We start from the raw sequence: 21709 nt of genomic DNA on the forward strand, positions 1-21709 counted from the left end.
CACAGGATCAGGGTTCATGCGTTGCAGTGACACAGCTTTAAGACAGGCTGTTCTCAGTGTCTGTACCTGGTGCCGTTTGTTTTCTCTGCCCCGAAAGGGACCCCAGTAAACATACCCAAGGCCTGGCCAGTGGTGCAGCATCTGTAGAAGAGGTGGTCGCCCTGCCAGTCTCTTCAGCTGCCTGTCACTGTCTGCTGCGACACCCACGTGGTTTCTTTGCCTCCTCCATTCACTCATTCTGTGTAGAATGTGTGAGAAGTTTTGTTGTTTTAGGGGAATGGGGCTGGATTTGTTTCTCCTCATGCAATTTGTTTAGTGTTAAAAAGGAAGGAGTACCCCGACATGTCAGTCTGGAAAACCTTTATCGATCTGGGTGTGGTTTATTCTCAGTGCCATGGAAGGGGCATAGACAAATCAGTGTCTGGACCCTTTCAAAAGAAAAAAGTCACATTTCTGCATCTCCTTTCTTCTTTTTGACACTACCTACACAGCAGACTGTCACTGGGTCATAATGCTGCTTTCTAGGAAATGCTTGATGTAGTTCTGCTAACACTGTTGTGCCTTCAGCATTTCTTTTTGTTTCTGTAGGCTCCTGATGGTCACATTTTTCTGGAAGCCTTTTCTCCAGTTTACAAATATGCACAGGACTTCTTGGTTGCCATTGCTGAGCCTGTGTGCAGACCAACCCACATCCATGAGTACAAACTGACTGCTTACTCCCTGTATGCTGCAGTCAGTGTTGGCTTACAGACCAGTGACATCACCGAGTATTTACAAAAACTGAGCAAGACTGGTGTCCCAGAGGGAATTCTTCAGTTTATCAAGGTAAGGCTATATCACTGGCATTGGAAATATGTTTGTTGCTGCTGATGAAATCCTTTCTTGCTGCTTCTGCCTAATTGATCTCTGGTTTTTTTTAAATCATGCATTGTTTCTGTCTTGTTTTGTTCTGTCTCTGTTTCAAGAGAACTTTATCATTTGTCTTTTTCTATACTATATTGCTGCACACATGCTATTTTCATAACTTACCTTTTTATACCTTTCTATTAAAAAAAAGGTACACCCAGGTGTCTGTGTAAATAGTTTCAGCTGGTAGGAGTTGTAATGAGGAAAGTTCCCTGAAGTTGCCGTGGGGGAAGACTATGAATGTGGGAAGCAGCCTGGAATAGCTGGGCACTATGAGACATAGCAAGTGTGTTATTGCAGTCTTGGAAGCAGATTGGAATTGGGTATAAAAACTGAATATCTGTGACTGATGTCCTGCCTGAGATGATGTGAGTGTCTTCTAAAATACCTTTTCAGGTTTGTTCCATGAACATAACAGCGTTGCAAATAAATGTTTTGTGGTCATGTGCTTCCCCACAAAGACCTAAGCCCGTTGCAGCATTTGGTCCCAAATGCGGAATTGCTCTTTCCCATGTTCCTAATGACTGCTCTGTTTGTTTGTAGCTGTGTACTGTCAGCTATGGGAAGGTGAAGCTGGTTCTGAAACATAACAGGTAAGTCTCTTCTTCCTTAACTAGTATGGCAGGGGGAGCCCTCCAGCTGCACATGTGTGCCCAAGGGAGTGCTCTCGGTAGCTGCTGAGCCTCACAGCTCCCAGCTGCGTGTCACAGCTCTCAGTACAGGAGCACTCTTACAGCAGTTGAAAGTATTTAATACATTAGGCAATGAATTCAGTTTGGATGTCCTGAGCCAGTGCTGATTATTGTTGCATATTTTAAACAAGGTTGCAAATTTGATATTCCAGCTTGTTTCTTTATTGCTTAGGCTTGCAATGTATTGGTGAGGTGTTTAGATCATTGTTTCATTCCTTCCTTCCAAATCTACATGAGTCTGGTTATACAAGTTTTTCCACAGCTGTCCTGCAGTCTTATGTATTCTGACTTGTAATCAAAATTCAGGAAGGATAAGTAAATCCATTGGCAAGAGTTGGGTGCTGGGTTGAATCTGATGTGTTTGAAACCTAGAGGATAATGCTGGAAGGGACCTTAAGAGCTCAGCTTGTTTTAAAGCTGGCCAGTTTTGTCTAAACCTGCTATTCTACAGGAGGGAGAGGGAAAGGAAGGAGACAGCAGGAACCTAAAGCTTATGCCTGTGCCTTGCTTGCATTTTCTCTTTCTCCTTTTACTTCTTTTCTGAAGTTCTCTGTTGTCCAACAGCCATAGACAAGCCCTGGAACTGTAATCTAGTGCTCTGCTTGTGCTGCTGCTTATTTCAACCTGCTGCTTTGGTTAGGACTAACACTGGTAGTACTGGCAGGCTAGTTTGTTTCTGTGAAAAAGATTTCTCTCATGCCACTTAATTCTCCTGGCTCATATTTTAACTGTGATCTTCAGCCAGTGTCATCATTGATGAAGCTTCAGGTTGCATTAGTTTTACATTTTTAGGTGGTTTGCATTTTGTAAGTTTTGGATTTTTGCTTTTTGGACTTTTTTGGTACTGTGGACAGGACTTTAAAACATCACATTCAGTGTTTTCAAACTCACCTCAGTTCAGTCTCAAAAATGTTGACTTCCATCGCATGTCACAAATAAGATGTGTATGTGAGAGCTCTGGGCAGTTCTGCTGGAGTTTTCTCACTTGTGTTATGTTAGAGAACGTCTGAGCAAGATGGATAACTGCAGAGTACATGATGCTTTTGGTATGAGGCTTAAAATTTTTCATTGCCATAATGTCTTCATTTTTTAGATTAGCTCCCCAGGTCGGATGCTTGAGAGTGCATCTGGGACAGCTGTGTACTTAAGCATCTCTGCCACTTTTCTGTGAGTTACTCAGTTGACCAGTTTGTAAAAATGTTTTTCTTGGTTCTTTAATTTTAGGTATTTTGTGGAAAGTACCCACCCTGATGTCATTCAGCAGCTTCTGCAAGACCATGTAATCAAAGACTGTCGCCTGAGAAATGCTGAGGGTGAAGAAACAGAGCTGATTACAGAGACATTCACAAGTAAATCAGCGGTATGTTGGGGGGTGTTCTAAAATTACCGCAGTAACAGATAAACTCTAGAGTAGTTTGGAGTGGTTGTTGTTTGTTTGTCGTATCAGATTGGTTCTACCAGTAATGCTTTGTGATTGCTGAGCCCAAATTTGGGGAGGGAGGAGGACAGGCCAGAGTGTGTCTCTAATGAAACCCATGGTGAAATTTCCCATCTCTCTATTCCAGATTTCCAAATCCAGTGAAGGTAGCACTGGTCCATCAACATCACAGGGAACAGATGTTCAGAATAAGCCAGATGTCCCAGCTGACTTATTTGAGTTTTATGAACAGATGGACAAAGATGAGGAGGAGGAGGAGGAAACACAGACAGTATCTTTTGAAGTCAAGCAGGTATGAGTATTTTAGTCTCTGCATTTGTAGCCTTGGGGAACGTGCCCAGAACTGGCACATAAGCACGAGAACTTAATGGGAAGCAGCATGGCACTTTGTTTGCTAGGGAGATCACTGGAAGTCATTAACATTTCTTTCCTTTTACCTTCCAAAATCTCAGAGCCTTCGTACGGATTGCAGTAGCCTGGGGCTTGTTCCTTCTCTGCCCACAGAGTGTAGAGCTCACAGGCCAGAGGGGCTCCAGGGGCTGAGGGAGGTTCCTGTCACACGTGTCTGAATGTTGCTTTGTGCAAGACAAGTGAGAATTAAGTGGAAGGCTGCTTTTAGAGAGCTTTTCTTTTAATTCCCCGGTTTTGTTTTGTGATTCATGTTTGCAGAAGGAACTCTAGGTGGTTCCATTTCATTGCTTGAGAAGGGTAGCTGGAGGTTGGAGTGCAGTCCATTGCTTTGACCTTCAGAGAGGTTTTGTAGAGTTTCCCAAGTTGTTTTTGGACTTGGTGATTCTAATGATGCCTTACTGGAGGAAAAAAAAATTTAAAGAGATAACTTGAGAGCTGTTCTGTTTATTTTGAAAAACTCAACTCAAACGAACAACCTCTTGATGATTGACTCAGCCTGTCATTGTGGTGGAATTACTGCCTTACCATGATATGGAGCTTTTCAGGATAACAGATGTGCAGCTTTGGTAGGTCCTTCTATGTAACACACAGAACCCTTTGTGTCTGTTACTGAGCTCTTTGTTGCAGGACTTCAGGGTGTGGTTTAGTCATTGCCGGATAAGCAGCACATCTGAGATTAGTGTGTCACGATGTTCCATCTGCCTAAATAGCCCTCCCTGATACCCACTGTTATTTAAGATGTCTGAGGGGGTGGGGGTGATCACAAAGTTTCTGACTCTTGCAGATTTCATAAGCATAAAAAATACTGTGACTTCACATGTAATATATAATCTAGTTGTTTGTAGGGGGGAAAAAAAGACAAGAATTAATTCTGATGTGTAGAATTTACCATCTGAGGCTTTGTTTTCCCTTCAGGAGATGATTGAAGAACTTCAGAAGCGTTGTATCCATTTGGAGTACCCCTTGCTGGCAGAATATGATTTCAGAAATGATTCTGTGAATCCTGATATTAATATAGATCTGAAACCTACTGCTGTCCTCAGGCCCTATCAAGAGAAAAGCCTAAGGAAGATGTTTGGAAATGGACGAGCCAGGTCTGGTGTTATTGTCTTGCCATGTGGTAAGTTTCTGGGTTGGTATTTAGGGGTTTTGTTCTTTATTCACCTTTAGCAAAGTAAATTCCAAATGTGACAGTTGCTTGGATTTCACACAGCAGTAGTGAAATCTGTGGTCCCACTGTGCAGATTCCTGTTGGGTTTTAGGGAGCAGGTGGAGAGGCTGTGCTGAGGAAGAGCTGGTTAATAGCACTGTCAGTGTCCCTGCAGGGATGGTGGAGCTAGTGAACAGCTGTGGTACCTTCAGATTGCCATTCACACTTCCACTGTGCCCTCTGACAGCTCTGCTCATCTTCCAAGGAAATGTAAAACTATTGGGATTGGAATCATTTGTTCCTTGGTTGGGAGTAGGGGAGCTGAGAATATAGAGGTGGCATAAGGGAGTGGGGCCAGTTTCGAAGGAAGGAAAGAGCTTGTGTGCAGAAGTTCTGGGAAGGGGAGATTAAGGAGGAAGTGAGGAATGTGCAGACTGGAACAGCCCACAGGAAGCAATGAAAAAGGAGAGAACAGGAGACTGTGCCAGTTCCCTTGGTATTGAGGATGAAGGAGGCACATGGGAGATACAGTGAGGGCCTGGGAGTGTGTAAGGGATGCTGGAAGAAGTGTGAAGGAGGAATGGGAAGAGTTAAGGACTCGGTTTGTCGGAGGAATGCACATAACTGGCAGAGGTAGAGGAATAGATCAGCCCTAGGGAAGTTCTGTAGCCACCTGGAATTCAACATGTTTTTTAAATTAAAGCATTAAAATGATTGCTTCTAATTGTCAAAGCCATTGTTTGCAATTATTTTCTTGAGAAAATACTGTTTTGTGTCCACTAGACAATCCAGTTGTTTTTTTAGAAGCAAATACTCCATTTCTTTAAGACTGTTGTAGCAAAGAAACCACAAAGAATTTGTCTTTGCATGATTTCATATCCTCTCACAGTTTTTCCCTTTGCTCTTTTGTTTTGTTTTCCTCCTACTCCAGTGGTATCTGAGAGATGGCTAACAGATGTCACTCCTCTTGCCCTGCAGGTGCTGGCAAGTCCCTGGTTGGAGTGACAGCTGCGTGCACTGTCCGCAAGCGATGCCTTGTCCTCGGTAACTCTGCAGTGTCTGTAGAGCAGTGGAAGGCCCAGTTCAAGATGTGGTCCACCATCGATGACAGTCAGATATGTCGCTTCACTTCTGATGCCAAAGACAAGCCCATTGGCTGCTCTATTGCTATCAGCACATACTCCATGTTGGGGCACACGACAAAAAGATCCTGGGAAGCTGAAAGAGTAATGGAGTGGCTTAAAAGTCAAGAGTGGGGCCTTATGATACTTGATGAAGTACATACTATCCCTGGTAAGGAAAGGGCATACAAACCTTTCATAGTGCATGCAGTGTTGATGTCACTCTGCTCTTCTAGAGGTGTTTTTTTGCTGTTTTTCTCATGACTGATGTAGATCCATGGTTTAGGGTTTTGAGACAAGTAAACTGCATTGTTTTACCTTCTTTTTTTTTTTTTTTTCTCCTGATACTATGCAGTTTAGCTGACTATTAGTTTTCTGATATCCTTCAAATCGGACGCTGTTTTTATACTGACAGTGTAGAGTACAAGTGTAGGCTGATAAAGTGGTCTTAAAATACATGAATTACATTTGTATAATTTTGCTAAAGGCACATTTGAGCAGGAGAGGAATTAACCTGCCTTTTTTTCTTCTGAGATGCAGTAGCACTGCAGGCTAGTTTTTAATACCTATTTCTGCTCAATAAAATATGAGTAACTATAGTGATTATCGTCCTGAAATAGCTGTTGTCTTTGAAATTACCATGTAATTGAGATCTATACTACTGGAAAGCAATAATGTAGTATTAAAGTGTCTGTGGAATAATCCCAGTTAAAAATGCCACCCAGGATTCTGTTAGCTGCTCTACCTTGTTCTCATTTGAATATAATTTAGTGTCTGCAGAAATGATGGGTTGCAGAAGTAGACCTTGATGATTAATTGCCAGTTTATCAAAGTACCACAGTACTGGCTGTTCTGCCACTTGTGTTCTTTCTTGATTTCATAAAAATAGTATAGCATCTCCTATGTGATCTCTAGCACATCTAGTTACTCTAGATGAGTAACTCTGCCATACCCTACCAGTCCTGAATGTGGCAGTCAGCCAAGAGTCCTTGTGTCGTAGTTCTTGCCAGGAAATAGTGTAGACCTAAACCAAGTCAGGTAACCTCTGAATGTAATAATTCTCTCTTGGGGAATGGGAAATAATAAAGGTGCCAGAAGGTTTACTGGTTTCTCAGAGTACACTGACAACGCAAACTAAAGCTGCAGTCAGTGAGAAGTTTTGCTGTAACGCAGATTTGTTAGGACTGTGTGTGTGACATGTCCAATTTTCCAACACTGTGCTTGCTGTGTGTTCAGGAGTTGATCAAAGTGTTATTCTTAAGTTGCAGTATTTGTCTTCTAAAACCATTCAGGAAAGTAAACAAAAAATTTGTCTTGCATTTCTTAGCAAAAATGTTCAGACGTGTGCTCACTATTGTACAAGCTCACTGTAAACTGGGGCTGACTGCTACCCTGGTCAGAGAAGATGATAAAATTGTTGACCTGAACTTCCTGATTGGACCAAAGCTCTATGAAGCCAACTGGATGGAGCTGCAGAACAGTGGCTACATTGCTAAAGTCCAGTGTGCTGAGGTGATGCTCTGCTTTTTGGTACTACTAGTGTTTATTTAGTATGCTTGTAACTTTTTGTTTTTTTTTTTTTTTTAAGGAAAGATGTATAAAATTATAAATATTTAACTGGGAAAAACAGCTCCCTTATGACTTTTCATTTACTCTGTAGCTTAGGCAAGGCTGTTGCTGGTCAGCGTGAACATGTGACAAATCCAGTAGCCACATGGTCTTCAGAGTGACTTCAGCACTTTTTCTGTTTGCTTGCTCAGCTGTCTGCCAGTCAGCATTTGAAATGGGAACAGAGGTTGCACTAGTGCAAACCTGGTTCAGTGCAGTTGCCATTTGTGTTCTCTGACTTGACTTTGTATCTTAAACTCAGTTCTCTGCATAATGTCCTGTTATGATGAACATAACGTAAGGTGGTTTAGCTGGAAGCTGCTTTCTCGAGACATCACAGGGTAGACAGTCTGTAATTGTTAGAGAAAGATTCTTATAACTCTTACAGAAGGATGGTAGAAATTTTAAAAAACGTAAGAATGCTTATTTGAAGCCTGAGCGTATGAGGGTGAAACTCAAAACCAGGACTGGATCTTACCATTTCTTTCTGACATAATGGTGTGATCTCTGTTCTTACCAGCATATGGATGCGAGGAAAATCTGGTATCAGAGAAGTGGAAGTCTTTCACATAGGCACTTTGGAATGTTGAAGTAATCCTTCTGGGTCAGACTCAAGGTCTAACTTAATGTGTTGTCTCTGATAATTGACAAGGAAGATACCTAGGAAGAGTATAAAAACAGGGTGAACACATCTGTTACTTTTCCTGATATTTCTCCAAGCTCTCAGTTATTTACAAGCTATGTGTGGTTTCTGTGTAAGCATCAGTGCATTGCTTTTTCATTAACTTATCTGAACTCCCACAGAATGGAAGTAAAGTTTTAGCAGCTACAATGCATTATGGTAGAGATCCATAACTGTTTCCCATCTGTTTGGGGTTTTGAGTTTTTTCCCTGTTGTTTCTGGGGATTTTCTGTGTTGGGTGTTTTTGGTTTGTTGCTTTGTTTTGGTTTTTTTGGTTTTGTTGTTGTGGTTGTTATTGTTGTGGTTTATTTTAAGCCTGTCTTGCTAATTTCATGCAATTCTTCCTAGCTCTGGTCTTGGAATAAAAGATTTTTTTTCTAGATGCAGGTCAGCTGTTTCCCTTTTGAACACTATGCAGACTGGAGGTTGTAGGAGGAAAACCCTCCACTATTTGCAAGTGAAAGGCATCTAGAAAATAACTAGGTTGAAGGGAGGGTAACCAGCCTGCAAATTCAAGTTTGACTGGGGTTAATTCTGCCTTGCAAGCATAATTCTTCTCAGTCCCTGAACTGCCCTTTAGTCATTGAAAGTGAAGCATGGGCTTCCCTTTGGTTCTGAGTGAAGGGAAAGTTCTGCAGGTTTATATTCTTTTAGGCCTATGTTTTGAAATAACATTTGATGGCAGTACCAAAAGCAAAGAATAAAAAACCCCAGTATTGGTGGCTGAGAAATAACAAGTCCAATACCTGCACAGCTGCATTGCATATTTGTTTGGATTTTCTTGGCATGTTGTTGAGAAGTAGCATCTTTAATCGGCTTAGCTCATTCTCCACAGCCAGGAAGTGTGGCTGGTTTGCTCTTTAAGCTCTGTTCTTTCCAGGTGGCTGCAGAGGGCTGTGCTGCTGTCAGGTAGAGCAGCTCACGGTCACTGCAGGCACTGCTCTCTCACTGCTCTGAAAGGGTACAAGCAGCACAGTTGAAAAAGTTAAACAAAGGTTTAACAAGCCTGTTCTTTACATTTATTTTCAGAACGTGTAACTTACAAATAATCCCTTTCTGAGCAGCAATACTAAGTTTTTAGCTTGGAGTGTGTGTGTCTTGCAAAATGTAGAAATGAAAGCGTCATTGGGGTGAGAAGTAGATTTTACCCATTCCCAAATCCAGAAGAGAGTGCGAGTACAAAATATACTGAGTTTGCCACGTAGTTGGAGGCATTGAGCAATTCATGTCATTTTTTGCTGCAGTCAAATATCCAGTATTATTATCTCATTGTCCCTTTGATATAATTTTCTCCTGATTCAAGAACTTCAAGGCTTTCATATAGACAGCACACAGTAACAACAGAGCCTGTTCAGTGCATGCATTTATTTTTAATGTAGTCAAGGGATGAAAAAAACCTTATCTAGCATTTGACTCACTAAAAAAATGTTTTGGAATTACAGAAGTAGTTCTTAACACTACAGAATAATTGAGGTTGCTGAAATTAATTCCTGTAAATTGTCACTTAACTTTCTTAGCTGAGCAGTGGTTATGAAAGCAGCTTTTCTTTGCAGTGTTTTGTTAACTTTTACTGTGCAGTGGATATGGGGGAATAACCCATGTCCAGCAGAGTGAATGTTTCCTAAATTATATGCCCTATGGATAGTGTCATATGCAGTCGGTAGTGTCATTGCATTGGCATCAACTTTTAAACTTCTTAAGTTCTTCTATTTTCATGCTACAGTAGGAAAAATAAGCCTTGACTTGGGCCATGATAGTTATTTACGTAATAGAGTAATTGCTTAGGGAAGCCTGTTGAAAACTTCTAATCAATCCTAGTGTTTTGGAAGTTCTAGACTCAGTAGGTGTTAAAATAAAGGTCACTCCTTTGTGGGTATATGAAAACAGATTGGTAAATTTGTTCTGTAGTGAAGACTAAATGTGTCTCAGCTTTCAGAATATGGATGAAAGTCTTTGTGGAAAAAGGTTTGAGTGCTATGATGGGGTTATCACACACACAGTTAATTCCCTTAATTATTGCTCTATAAAAAGTAGTGGCATTTAGTAAATTATTTAAGTATGAAACATAAAGGAACTATCTTACAGTCTTGTTCCAGTCCCACTGCCTATTTCTGTCATGGATCTCACTGCCAAAGCACTTGGGAAGGCCAAAATATTACTGTGGTTAAACAGTTTGGCAGTGCTGGAGACTACAGCAGCTGGTAGCTTTCATTTTGGTACAGAAATTACTGTGTTAGTATCTGTGGCCTCTGCTATACACAAAGTCCTAATGCATTATCATTCCCCCAATATCTTTTCAATTCTGCCTGGAATAAAATAAATAACAGAGGGTTACTGTGTGTGTTTTCTGATTCTAGGTTTGGTGCCCAATGTCACCTGAATTTTACAGAGAATATGTAGCTATCAAAACAAAGAAAAGGATATTGCTGTACACCATGAACCCAAACAAATTCCGGGCCTGCCAGTTCCTGATTAAGTTTCACGAGCGACGGAATGATAAAATCATCGTATTTGCTGACAATGTGTTTGCTCTGAAGGAATATGCAGTCAGACTTGGGAAGTAAGTGTTGACAAACAGCAGTGGCACTATTGCTTTCCTCCTTCCATGACAATTTCCTTGCAATCTTCCAGCTTTCAGTAGTCCTTGTTATTTCATGTAATGCTTTGATTTAACTCCAATCCTCCTGTATAAAAAGGAGCTCAGGGGAGTATTTTTGGCTGGATTTTATTGGCAATGCAACATTTTTTCAGTGTAGAAGTGTTTGAAAAGAATCTCCTTTTAGCAGTTGTTTCAGAGGAGTTTACATCCAGGATTTCTGTGAAAGACTTAGTATTTCTCCATCCATTTTATTCCTATTATTAAAAGCCAGAGGAAAAATGAGGGGCTTTTAAAAATATGGTAGCTTCCCCCTTCTCTCTGAGACAAAGGTTTTCAAATATACAGACTGGATCTTTCAAGATCTTTTGGGACCCAAGGCCTTCCTCTTCAAAAAGGTCTAAAAACCAATAAGACAACATTTTTGGGGATCTGTGCTGTACCAATACACTACCTACAACTGCTGTAATTGTTCAATAAATAAAAGGATATTGCTCCTGAGAGCAGTGACTGTAACGTGAGTGCAGTTATGGAAGGTTGTACAGATAGAGTTTAATTAGGGGTTAGCATCAGCATATTTGTAGGGTCTGGGGAGGGATGATCAGGGAGAGTTTGCCAGGATCAGGCATAGAGTGACTCCTGGGGGACATAAGCCTAGCAGCTGGCCTCATCCTTCCTGTGACAAGCCTAAATAATGCCTTATTTGCTAGAACCTGTGGGGCATTTTGATAGTATACGATTTCATGTCTAGGAATTTCAGCAGTACTCCTCAGCAAAACCACAAACAAGCCTTACACTTCCCAGAATTCATGATCAGTTCTGAGTGTAGTTTAGGAGCTGTGTTCTCCTGGCATGCTGTGCCATCAAATAGTCAGCAGAGCTAATGGTGCTGGATGAATTCCAACACCCGTGGCCTCTTTCATCATTTTTTTTAATCTGTCTGGACAGAGATTAGCTGTAATGATGCCTCTGGAATGTCTTTAGCAGTGTTCAGTGTGCCACAGACAAAGCCTTTGGCAGAGGCAGTGCAGGGAGGGCAAGAAAACCAGAGGAAGGAATAGTAGGTGCTCACCGTCCGTGTTCATAAGTGAATTCTGTTTCTCACATCATTTATGGAGCTCCAGGTTATCCGTCTGTCAGTGTTAGAAAGAAAGGAGGTTTGCAGTGCTGGACAGAGATGAGGGAGTCTTTGTTTCAAGCAGACACTTGTATATCCTAGTTTGCTGTGATTAGGCTAAAACAAAGGGAACTGTTAGTTTGGGCAGTGCAGGAATTAATGTGTGTGGAGGAGAGCAGCCCAGCAGTATGGCAGGAGTGCTGAGGCTCTGCCCAGCAGGAGCACAGTTCCCACTGCACTTTGGCCTGAGGGATGCATGCAGGGTGGGTGGGCTCCCAGATGGAGGGAGAGGTGGCCGTGGTCTGGCTATCTCTGCCACCTCCTCCCCTAACCCCCTTTCCCTTGGCACTCGGGAACCATCAGGGAAAGACCATGCACATAACAGTAGTTATTTTAACTGTAATTTTTTTGGTCACAGAATTCAAATTTCCTTGGCCAGCAAATGCTCTGTCATGAGTGTGTCATCCCATATAGTACAGCTCATGTGCTGACTGCTTTTTACTGGTGTTAGTAACGTGTTTACATCACTGTTCCTGAAGGACTGTGCCTGTAGGGTTATGTCAGTAACATAAGAGAGATCTATCTTTGCAAATTCCTCAAATGTCTTTTTGCAGTGAGGAAAAGGAGTCATTTAAAAAAATTACATCTAATATTGACTGTTCAGAAAAATACTCAGATATGTGTCAATGAATCCCTGTCAAGTAGGATCTGGATGGGTTAAAATGGAGGATTGATAGCCAGGAGATTTGGGTTATTCTGTCCTTAATATAAAATGTGTTTGAACACCTTCTTGCTGGCCTTAAGAAAGGGAAGGCTCAGATGCTTTAGTTTCAGTTTAAAAGCATCACAATTTAAATACTAAATGAAATTTAAAATCAGACTTAAAATATTACTGAATGCTACGAATTGAATAATAGTGTATTTTTTCAGACTTGACTCATTTGCCACTTTGATTTTTTAATGGCGTTTTTCTAAAAATCTGACTAAATACACTAAGTAGAAGAATTAGATTAGAGGTGACTAGGGTTGTTCTGGTAAAAAAAGCAAACCTAGTATAAAGTTCGTAGTCAAGAAAGCAAGAGGAGGCAGCACACAGGAATTAAGTGATAAGAGTAGAGCACCTCAGTACTGTGCACAGTACACTTACGTTCAGCTACCATTCATGTATATGCAAATTAAATGTTAAATGAAAAATTTGAGCTTGGTTCCTTGTGTTAGAAGTAGTGAATGGAAATGTGAATGAAACAGAAATTGTAGAACTTGATTCCTGTGGGTGGGAGATGCTTGTTAACCAGCCTTTGGAAAAGTAGTGCAACAGATGACAAAGCAGTGGCTGTGCTCTCCTGCATGCCTCTTGTTTCTTTGTGTGGCCTTTGCTGTTTCTAACTTTTTGGTTTTTTAATTCTGCTTGGGCAGGAAGAAAACAGCCAGACCTTGGAAAATTCATAGGAGCCCATGAAGTTTGTGGGTGACAGAGTTTATGTGAGCCTTTGGGATTGAGATACTCAGTGTTCCATGTGATTCACTGTCAGACATTAGAAACCTTAGGTGAAATGCCACTGTGAGCTATCATGGGATGTTTGGGACCTTGTTCTCATTTCAGTAGGCCCAGAAGGTATTAGAAGGGGCAAGAGGTTAGCTTTAAAAGAAAAAAATAATTTTCCTAGAACAACATCTAGCAGCCACTTTGTGACACACAGCATATCCTGGAATCCAGAAGCCTGGATTTTCAAGTTTTTAAATAGGAAGCAAAGGTTGCAGCTGTCAATGTGCTAACTCAGTACATTTAGGAAAAAAAATGCTCTCTTTATTTTAACAGCTGCCTTCAGTCTTTCATGTCAGCTTAGCAAATGTATTCAGTCTGTTGATGTACAGCTTCATTGGTGCATGTAATTGCAAAACATTTGTGACTGTCAGAATTTCTTTCTGGCAGACTGGGTTGCTGCAAAGGGTTCCACAAACCCCTGGGTAGCTTCCATGAAGAGCCAAACAAGCTAAAAGTAAATTGAAAGCTGTATGAGAATCTGGTTTGGTTTTATATCCACTCAAATGTGTACTGTGCTCCCTCTCAGTCCTTCAGGAATGAGTGAGAAATCTTGACTGGATTTAATTTGTGTATGTTTTGTTATTTTCAGACCCTATATTTATGGTCCTACTGCACAAGGTGAAAGAATGCAAATTTTACAAAACTTCAAGCACAATCCAAAAATCAACACTATTTTCATCTCCAAGGTAAGTGAAGATATTTACTATTTAGTGTTTGTTGGTGATACATGGAAATAAGATACTACTCAGAGGCTGCTCCTCTGTTACAGGTGGGTGATACATCCTTCGATCTGCCGGAAGCCAACGTTCTCATCCAGATTTCATCCCACGGTGGGTCTCGAAGGCAAGAGGCTCAAAGACTGGGACGAGTGCTCAGAGCCAAAAAAGGTAAGGAAGGTGATGGTTGGGCTCTGGGCCTTGGATCATAGTATCCTAGAGCAGCAGAAAAATTGGATGTTCAGGATGTTTCTTTATATCGTCCTTGGGTTATGTTTTGGTCAAGAGACTGTGCCTGTGCACCAGTGAATGAAAAAGAAGCATCTTCTGGGTCAGTAAAGCTTTGTGTTGGGAAAACTTCCAAAGGACAAAAAAAAAGATGAAAGAAGATTAACTTTTTGTTCTTTGGCAGTTCTTTCACTGTTTTGTTCCTTGATAATTTCCTCAACATGAAATAATTTTTTCCAAACCATAGTATTACTCTAAAAATGAAGCCTCTAGTAAGCACATTGTTGATACTGCAGATTACTTTCTTTTAAAAACCAGATTTGGCTCTCAAACAATGTGGTTTTGCAAAACATGGCCAAGGAGGTTTTGTTTAGAAAAATGGTCCTTGGAACACTTCCTACTCCACTTATTTTATGTGCAGTTTGTGCTTGTTACAGGTGAGGCTGTTTGCAAGTGCATAGAAACCCCCTGTTAGTGAGTTAACAAAGCCTTAGTGAAACCCTGGGTTTTAAAAGAGAACCCAGTGCTGTCTGGGTAATAGAACGTAGGGACTGTAAGATTTTAAAAAAACCAAACTGTAAAGCAGTGTGGTATATCCTGGACTTGAGATAGCCCTGTGAATTCTCAGCTTAGTATCTTTGTCCTGCTTTATTTTAATTCAAAACCATTGCAGCTCTGGTTTGCATGGATGAAACTTTCCCTTTGTCTGTTTCCATTGAACTGTTTTGACATGTGTTGCAATCCTTGCTCTTGACTTTTTACTTCTTTACATAACAGACTTTAAAATAATTTTCTTTCACCTTGCCTAGCACAATAAAGAAGCAGGTTCTTCTCAGAGCACCTGTGTGATCGTGTTAGTCTACATCTCCTTTTTCGTTTCTTCCTTTTCACCCACTCTCAAGTTACTAAGAACAAGAGTAAGAGTGTGCTGTGTCAGTTTATGTAAGGTCTGGGTGCAGACAAACTTTGCAAATTGTTTTTGTGGAGACAACTTATTTCAACACCTGTTTTCAGTATTTATTCTTTATTTGTTCTTTATTGCAGTGTTCCAAATGGAACTAATCACTGATTATTTTGTATCCTAGGCATGGTTGCAGAGGAATACAATGCCTTTTTTTATTCTCTTGTATCCCAAGACACTCAGGAAATGGCATATTCAACGAAACGGCAACGGTTTCTTGTAGATCAAGGTTATAGCTTCAAGGTAACTTGTCCCTTCTATTTATTATGCCTGGGGCCTAGGAATATTACTTTCATATTCTTTCATGTTAGTATTCAGTCAAATACTTGAAAATTCCTGTTGTGGAATGCATTAATGGAGATTTTTCTTGCGAGAACTGTTCCAATATTGTTTGATCATCTCTATTCCTGGAAGGGCAGATCCAAGTAGCTTAGTACATCTTCTGGAAAGGTTAGCATTGGAGCTTCAAATCAGGCATATGCTGGCGAGGAAAGCACATGTTCCTTGCATGGTTGGGTTATGTTTCTGCTGTTCAGCTGCCCATCCCTGCAGGCCTCCCATTTTACATTGTCATACTGCCTGTGTACAAGGCATTGTTAGCTGTTCTCGTCATAGTGGCCAGCAGCAATTCAGACAACTTCCAAAACTTCAGAAGTCACAAATAATTTCCAAAGAACTCTACTCTCAGATCAGTATTTCAGTATTGGGAGAAAATCTTTTTCTTTGTGACTGAAAGAGAACATACAACAGGCAGAATTCATCCATCCTGCATTCACACTGGGAGTCCTGAGTTAGGTGTCTGAAGTGTCTAGCAACCCATTCCTGAAGAAATACCTTCCAGGGATTGTCCTCACACTCATGTTGTGCACAGTGCTCTCCAGTAGTACAGCAGAGCACCCAGGACACAGACCAGGCGTGTTGATACGGTGGCTCTGTACTCACACAGACTGTTCCACCTAATGGAGGTCTTTGGACTGTGCTTATATTAGATCTTCTTAATTTTCTCTGTTTCACTGGGTTGAATGTTAATTGATTAAAAAATGCCAGGATTTTACTGCAGGGGTTGAATATTCATTGATTTAAAAATGCCAGGATTTACTCCAGGCAAAGACTATCACTTCAGAGTAGAAATCTTCCTATCTGCAACTCAAACATACTGCTCCAAACAGAGATTTTCAGTGTTGACAGTGTAACACAGACATGACTTCAAAGTCAGAAGTTTCCCTTAAAGTCCCTGTTGCAAAGGACTGAATGCTGTCTCATTTCTGTAGGCAAACTTGAAAATTGATCACCCTCTCTATTTCAGTTTATTATGTATCTATGTTGTCTTCTTCCAAACATAAAATCTCATTTCACACAGGCTCCTCTAATTTGTAAATTTCATGGTGTATCTCATTTACTTTTGTTTTGGTGCATGGGCTGTCCCATATGCTCTCCTGCAGGGCTGTTAAAGGCAACAGAGTATCATGACAGCTCTTGGGTTTAGGTAAATTATACCTTTACAAAATTGGAGCTTACTGCTCTTATTAGAAGCTTTCCCAATGAGAAACATTGCTGAGAAAAGAAAAGTTAAGGCTCCCATGTATGTCTTTAGGGAGTGAGCTCAGGATTACAGCACTGTCAGTCCTGAAAGTATTGCAGGAGGGGCAGGGGCAAGGCAACCTCTGCTGGGTTGCACTTGAGCTTGGTTGTTAAGAGCTCATCAGTGTGAGGCACCTCCATGCACCAGTACAGGACATCCCCCTGAACTGCAGCTGTGCTGAAGGAAATCACTGCTCTGTAATGAGCAGCTCATTAGAGAGAGCTTTAAGGGGCCCTTACACCCAAAGAGACATGTCACAGTCTTTATAGGTGAAAACTTTGTTTTGCTTTGTAGTGAATGTGTTTTGACAAAGCTGTAGATCAGTACTAAGCTCCAGCTAATTACAGAAAATGCATCTGTGTAGCTATAGCCAAGGAGATTAGGGAAATCCCTTTACTTATATTTGAATGCCTTGGATTCTAGAGCTAAAATAGAGGTTAAAATGGAGGGATTCCATTTTGCAAGGAAAAGCAAGTCCTAGAAGTTTTGGTGTAATGTGGGAAAAAAAGCAGTGCTAGTACCAGCTAGCAGCTGAGTATCTGGAGCAACATTTTAGCTGAGCAGTACTGGAATGTTCTTTACTTGCAATTTAGGAAAAAAAACCTTAGAATATCTATTTTCCCCTGTTTGCCAAACTTTAAGCCTTAGTCATAGCTGGCATCAAGGAGTAATAGGGCTGGAAGAAACTTCTAAGAAACCAGCTATTGTGTTTCTTCATTCCAAGCAAGGATGAACTATGTGTGTGTCATTCTGTCACCTTAGTCTTCCAAATACGGAGACTGTACCTCTATAGGTAATTATTTCAACGCTGATGTCCTCTCCTTCAGAATTTTCTTCCTAAAGTACTAAAAATTCATTACTCGTTTAAAAAGGTGATAGTTTTCACTTTGTATATAGGGCTTTCTTCTCACCATCTCTCAATAGCTCCATCCTCTGCCTTTCATCAAAAAGAAGACTGGGAGTAATATATATTTTGCTAAATCACATATTTTGTCTTTGGTTCTGAAATATCAGCCTTATCATCACAATTTACTGCTTGGAGTTTATTACTTGCAGGTTTGGGGTTTTTTTGTTAGCTACCCAGTTTCATTGGTCACTGCATTGTTTTTTTATTTAGAGGTTGAATGTAGGATATACTAAAATTTAAGTCAATAGCAGAAGAACTCTGTATATCAAAGGTCTTTAAACGTGGCATCTGTTGGACAGCTTAAAAAATGATGCAGTGGGAATTCTTTCCATTCTATGAATCATGTTAGCACTGTTTTGCAACTAGAACTAGAAACAGGCAAATGCAATTTAAAATTGATTTTGTGACTCCTTTTTCTTTATGAGATGATCATAGCACATGTCCTTCTAAATAAATGAGGAGGATCATAGTGTTTCTTTAGCCATGTAGCAGGACAGATTGCTTCCATGAATGGGTTCTCCAAGCTCAGACATTTCTCAAGAAAACATCCATTTTGGAGTTAGAAATTGCCATTGACAACAGCCCATGGCACTGATTATTCCTTTCAGTGTTTCTCTACCCCATTTCTTAAGAACAGGACTTTGCAGCTAGTGTGGATTTGTGTTATCTGAAACTGTATTTCTCTTTTTAAATCAGTCTTTGTGATCAGATCCAGCCCAGACTGTGAGATGTAATTAGGTTCTAATTGTATTGACTCGAGAGGTAAGCAGCAAAGATGAGGAAGGGAAACACTGCCTAAGCAAGGGAAATGGCTGAAATCTTTCCTCAAAATCTAGTCAAGTTGGAAGCATAGCAGGAAAACCGATTGTTATATATAAATATGTTTACAGAATGGATTTACCTACAGGAAAAATTCTCATGAAATTTTAAAAATAGCTCTAGTTAAGAAAGCAAATTGCCTGTTGTAAAGCTTTATAACAGAAGCTTGAGAGCTTTTCAGTTCCCGGGGAGGTTTGTCAGCTCATGGAGTACATGGCGCTGCTTTGCCAGTAGATGGCACATGCCCTGCACCCGCGCTTGTCACATGAGTTAGTAAGAATTCCAACGACCACAAAGTTACCTGGTGTCTTAAGTACACAAAGGCTGCAGGAATCCTGCTCTACTGCTGATGCTCTGTCGCAGGTTGCTGCACGATCTCTCAACAACTGATTGCACAACTCAATTTGTTAAGGTTTTTTTTCCCCCATTTTCTTGAATGTCTGTTGCTAAAATTCTCAGTCTCTGCAAAGCTAATGGATTTTTTTTTTCTTAAATACAAAGTGCTAGTTCTTAAACTAGCCAAACATAGCAGCCACAGCATGACACTAACCTTGCAGTAAGTCATAGAAGCACAGAATTTTAAGGGTTGGAATGGACCTTACAGATCATCTGGTCCCAACCTCCCCTGCCATGGGCGAGTCAAATATGTATCTGAGCTATATGTGCTTTGGTCAGGTCCTTGGTCAGGCTGGTGTGAACAGTGTTTAACTAACATCCTCTGCTCAGAGCTTTTCTTTCTGCTTTTCTTCTTTTTTTTCCCCCCAAGATTTGTATTTTGCATTTTCAGCTAGAATATAACACAGGATGAGTGTGTGTAGGCATATATGTACACCAGTGAACAAGATTTTATATGTATATGTGCTATCTGTAGTGTTAGGCTGTTCAGACCACTAATAAAAGTTGAAGGCTTCCCACAGGATATGGAATCAGAAATCCTTGTCTTGGTTTGGACAGTAAGGAGGAAGAGCCTCTCACCTTGTACTGTGCTCTGTTTCTTAGGTAATAACAAAGCTGGCAGGCATGGAAGAAGAAGAACTTTCATTTTCAACCAAAGAAGAACAGCAGCAGCTTCTTCAGAAAGTCCTGCAAGCATCTGACCTGGATGCTGAGGAGGAAGTAGTTGCTGGAGAATTTGGTTCAAAGTCAGCTCAGGTAATGAAGAATGCGTTGAAAAGAATGAGCACAGATGGGACAGAACTAGACCATTTCAGGTCCATCCAGTTCTTAATGTGATGAGGTCATTGGTACCTGTTATCTTTGTGAAACATTAGAGAACAGATTTGGTTTTTTAAGCTGCATTAGCATTTAGCCATTGGAATAAATCACTTGTTTGGCACGAAGAAGTAGTTAGACATGGAATTCATGTTCTTCTCCATCATATTTCAGGGAGAAGATGACAGATCTGTTGTTACAGATCTTCTAAATCACATGCAATGAAAATATTTTTTACAAATATAAGATACAAATGTGTCACAGCACATACTTTTTTGTGTGGCACTGTGCTCCTTGAATCATTTATCATGCCCAGAGGGCAGAAGCATAAGGATCACTTTTGCTCATGAGAAGTACTTACTATTGTAGATAATAGTTTGACATTTTCAGCAGCAGATATCAGAAAAATAGCCTGAAACATTTAAAATCAGGCTACAGTGTGGTAGTTTAATTTTTAGCTAAATGGAATTACACTGAAATGCATTAGGAATTCCCACTCTAAGGTATCTTTCCTTAGGAAACCTTACGTATGTTTGTATGCTGACAGTGAAGGTCAGGCTGTGACTTGCTGCATAGAAATTCTTCATAAGGAAAAGAACCTGAAGGCTTTTTGCCATGAAGGTCACTAAATGAACTGCTGTGCTGCCCAGTAGCCAGTGGGCATCAGTAGGTTAGAGCTGCTCTGTGGTCTCACCCTAAGCACTTGCCTGTTGTCCTTGTACCTGCAGGTGTCCCGTCGTGCAGGCACCATGAGCTCCATGTCTGGGGCAGATGACACTGTGTACATGGAATACCACTCTGCACGGAGTAAGGCATCTGCCAACAAACACATCCACCCACTCTTCAAGCGCTTCCGCAAGTGATGTCCTCCACGTGTGCACTGTGTTAAAGCTCTGCGTCCATCTACCTGTTCCCATAACTGAACAGGTGGAGTTGAAATTCTTACAGGTCCTCTTAAAGACTTTTTTCATATGCATCTTTATAGCCACGTATTTCCTTAGCAAGGTATGTGCTCTCGTGGGTGAATGTGGAAGGAAGGAAGGAACTAAAGCTTACCACAGGAATGATACTATCCAGTGACTGGATCTGGGTTAGACCTGTCTGGTTTTCAGGGTAATTAATAGATTTTATTTTTATCAGCTGAAGACCCTTTTGCAGAAGAATTCTGGAAAGGTTTTGTAAATTAAGTTTGTACTGATGTTTGAAATACTATTTATCTGATTATTGTGTCTGCTTAACAAAATACTGTGGTTTTTTTAAATACTTCAATAAAAATCATTCATTGAGCTGAACAAATCCTGAGAGGAGCACTTTACATAATATTTTTAAACTGGGAGCTAATTTATACTTATGACTTAAGCTGTCTTAAAATTCTAACAAATTGGTAAGAGATACTTTGAAGTTGAAGACAAGAAGAGTGACTCTGTCTCCAGAGAAAACTCAAGGAAAGCATTGGTAAATAGAAGTAAATTGTGTGCTCTGTTTTCCTCATTTTTCTGGCTACTTCTGAGAAGTTGCTAAAATAAAAGCTGTTTCCCTTGTCCTTTATATTCTATTTATTAGCCATGCAATAAAACCATTGTAACTGCTAAACAGGGCAGTGTCACCACAGCAGTTTTTACTGAATCAAAAAGCAAAAGGTGAGTTGACAGAACATGTGAAGGAAAGATTCCCAAATTCAGTTTGTTTTTTTTTAAATGAAGACTGCAGTGTAATTCTAGAAAATGATAGGAGAAATGGTGTGCTTTGTGGCAGAAAAATGCTTTGTAAATAACATCTTAATACTGTAGCACACTACTCGGTGTTGTATTACAAGGTAAGGTTTTTGCTGATAGTTGTAGAGCTTTAGGAACATTGGTCTTGATCTGCTGTTTCAGAATAGGTTAGTACAGATCTGTACCATACTGGAAGGAGTGCACATGGTGCAGCTATGCTAGTTTTATGGCAAAGGTGCTTCAGAAAAATACTGATTCTGTTTCTTAATAGCATGAATTCACGAATTGAGATCATAGAAATA

General features: G+C 40.5%; 1 protein-coding gene across 1 annotated transcript; it reads left to right on the forward strand.

Moving 5' to 3' along the window:
• Nucleotides 1–588: 588 nt before the first annotated feature.
• On the forward strand, nt 589–21234 carry ERCC3 (excision repair cross-complementation group 3; the record flags this gene model as incomplete). The annotated part of the gene is made up of 13 exons (XM_009075965.1): nt 589–825; nt 1450–1499; nt 2823–2958; nt 3164–3328; nt 4363–4567; nt 5576–5890; nt 7046–7230; nt 10366–10568; nt 13857–13953; nt 14037–14154; nt 15297–15415; nt 19480–19632; nt 20421–21234. Coding segments are annotated over 13 exons (2118 nt in total), but the record flags the coding sequence as incomplete, so codon positions are not given.
• Between the last annotated feature and the right edge of the window lie 475 nt (nt 21235–21709).

This window comes from Acanthisitta chloris, unplaced genomic scaffold (assembly GCF_000695815.1).
Source record: "Acanthisitta chloris isolate BGI_N310 unplaced genomic scaffold, ASM69581v1 scaffold37025, whole genome shotgun sequence".
In the NCBI taxonomy this organism is placed as follows: Eukaryota; Metazoa; Chordata; class Aves; order Passeriformes; family Acanthisittidae; genus Acanthisitta; species Acanthisitta chloris.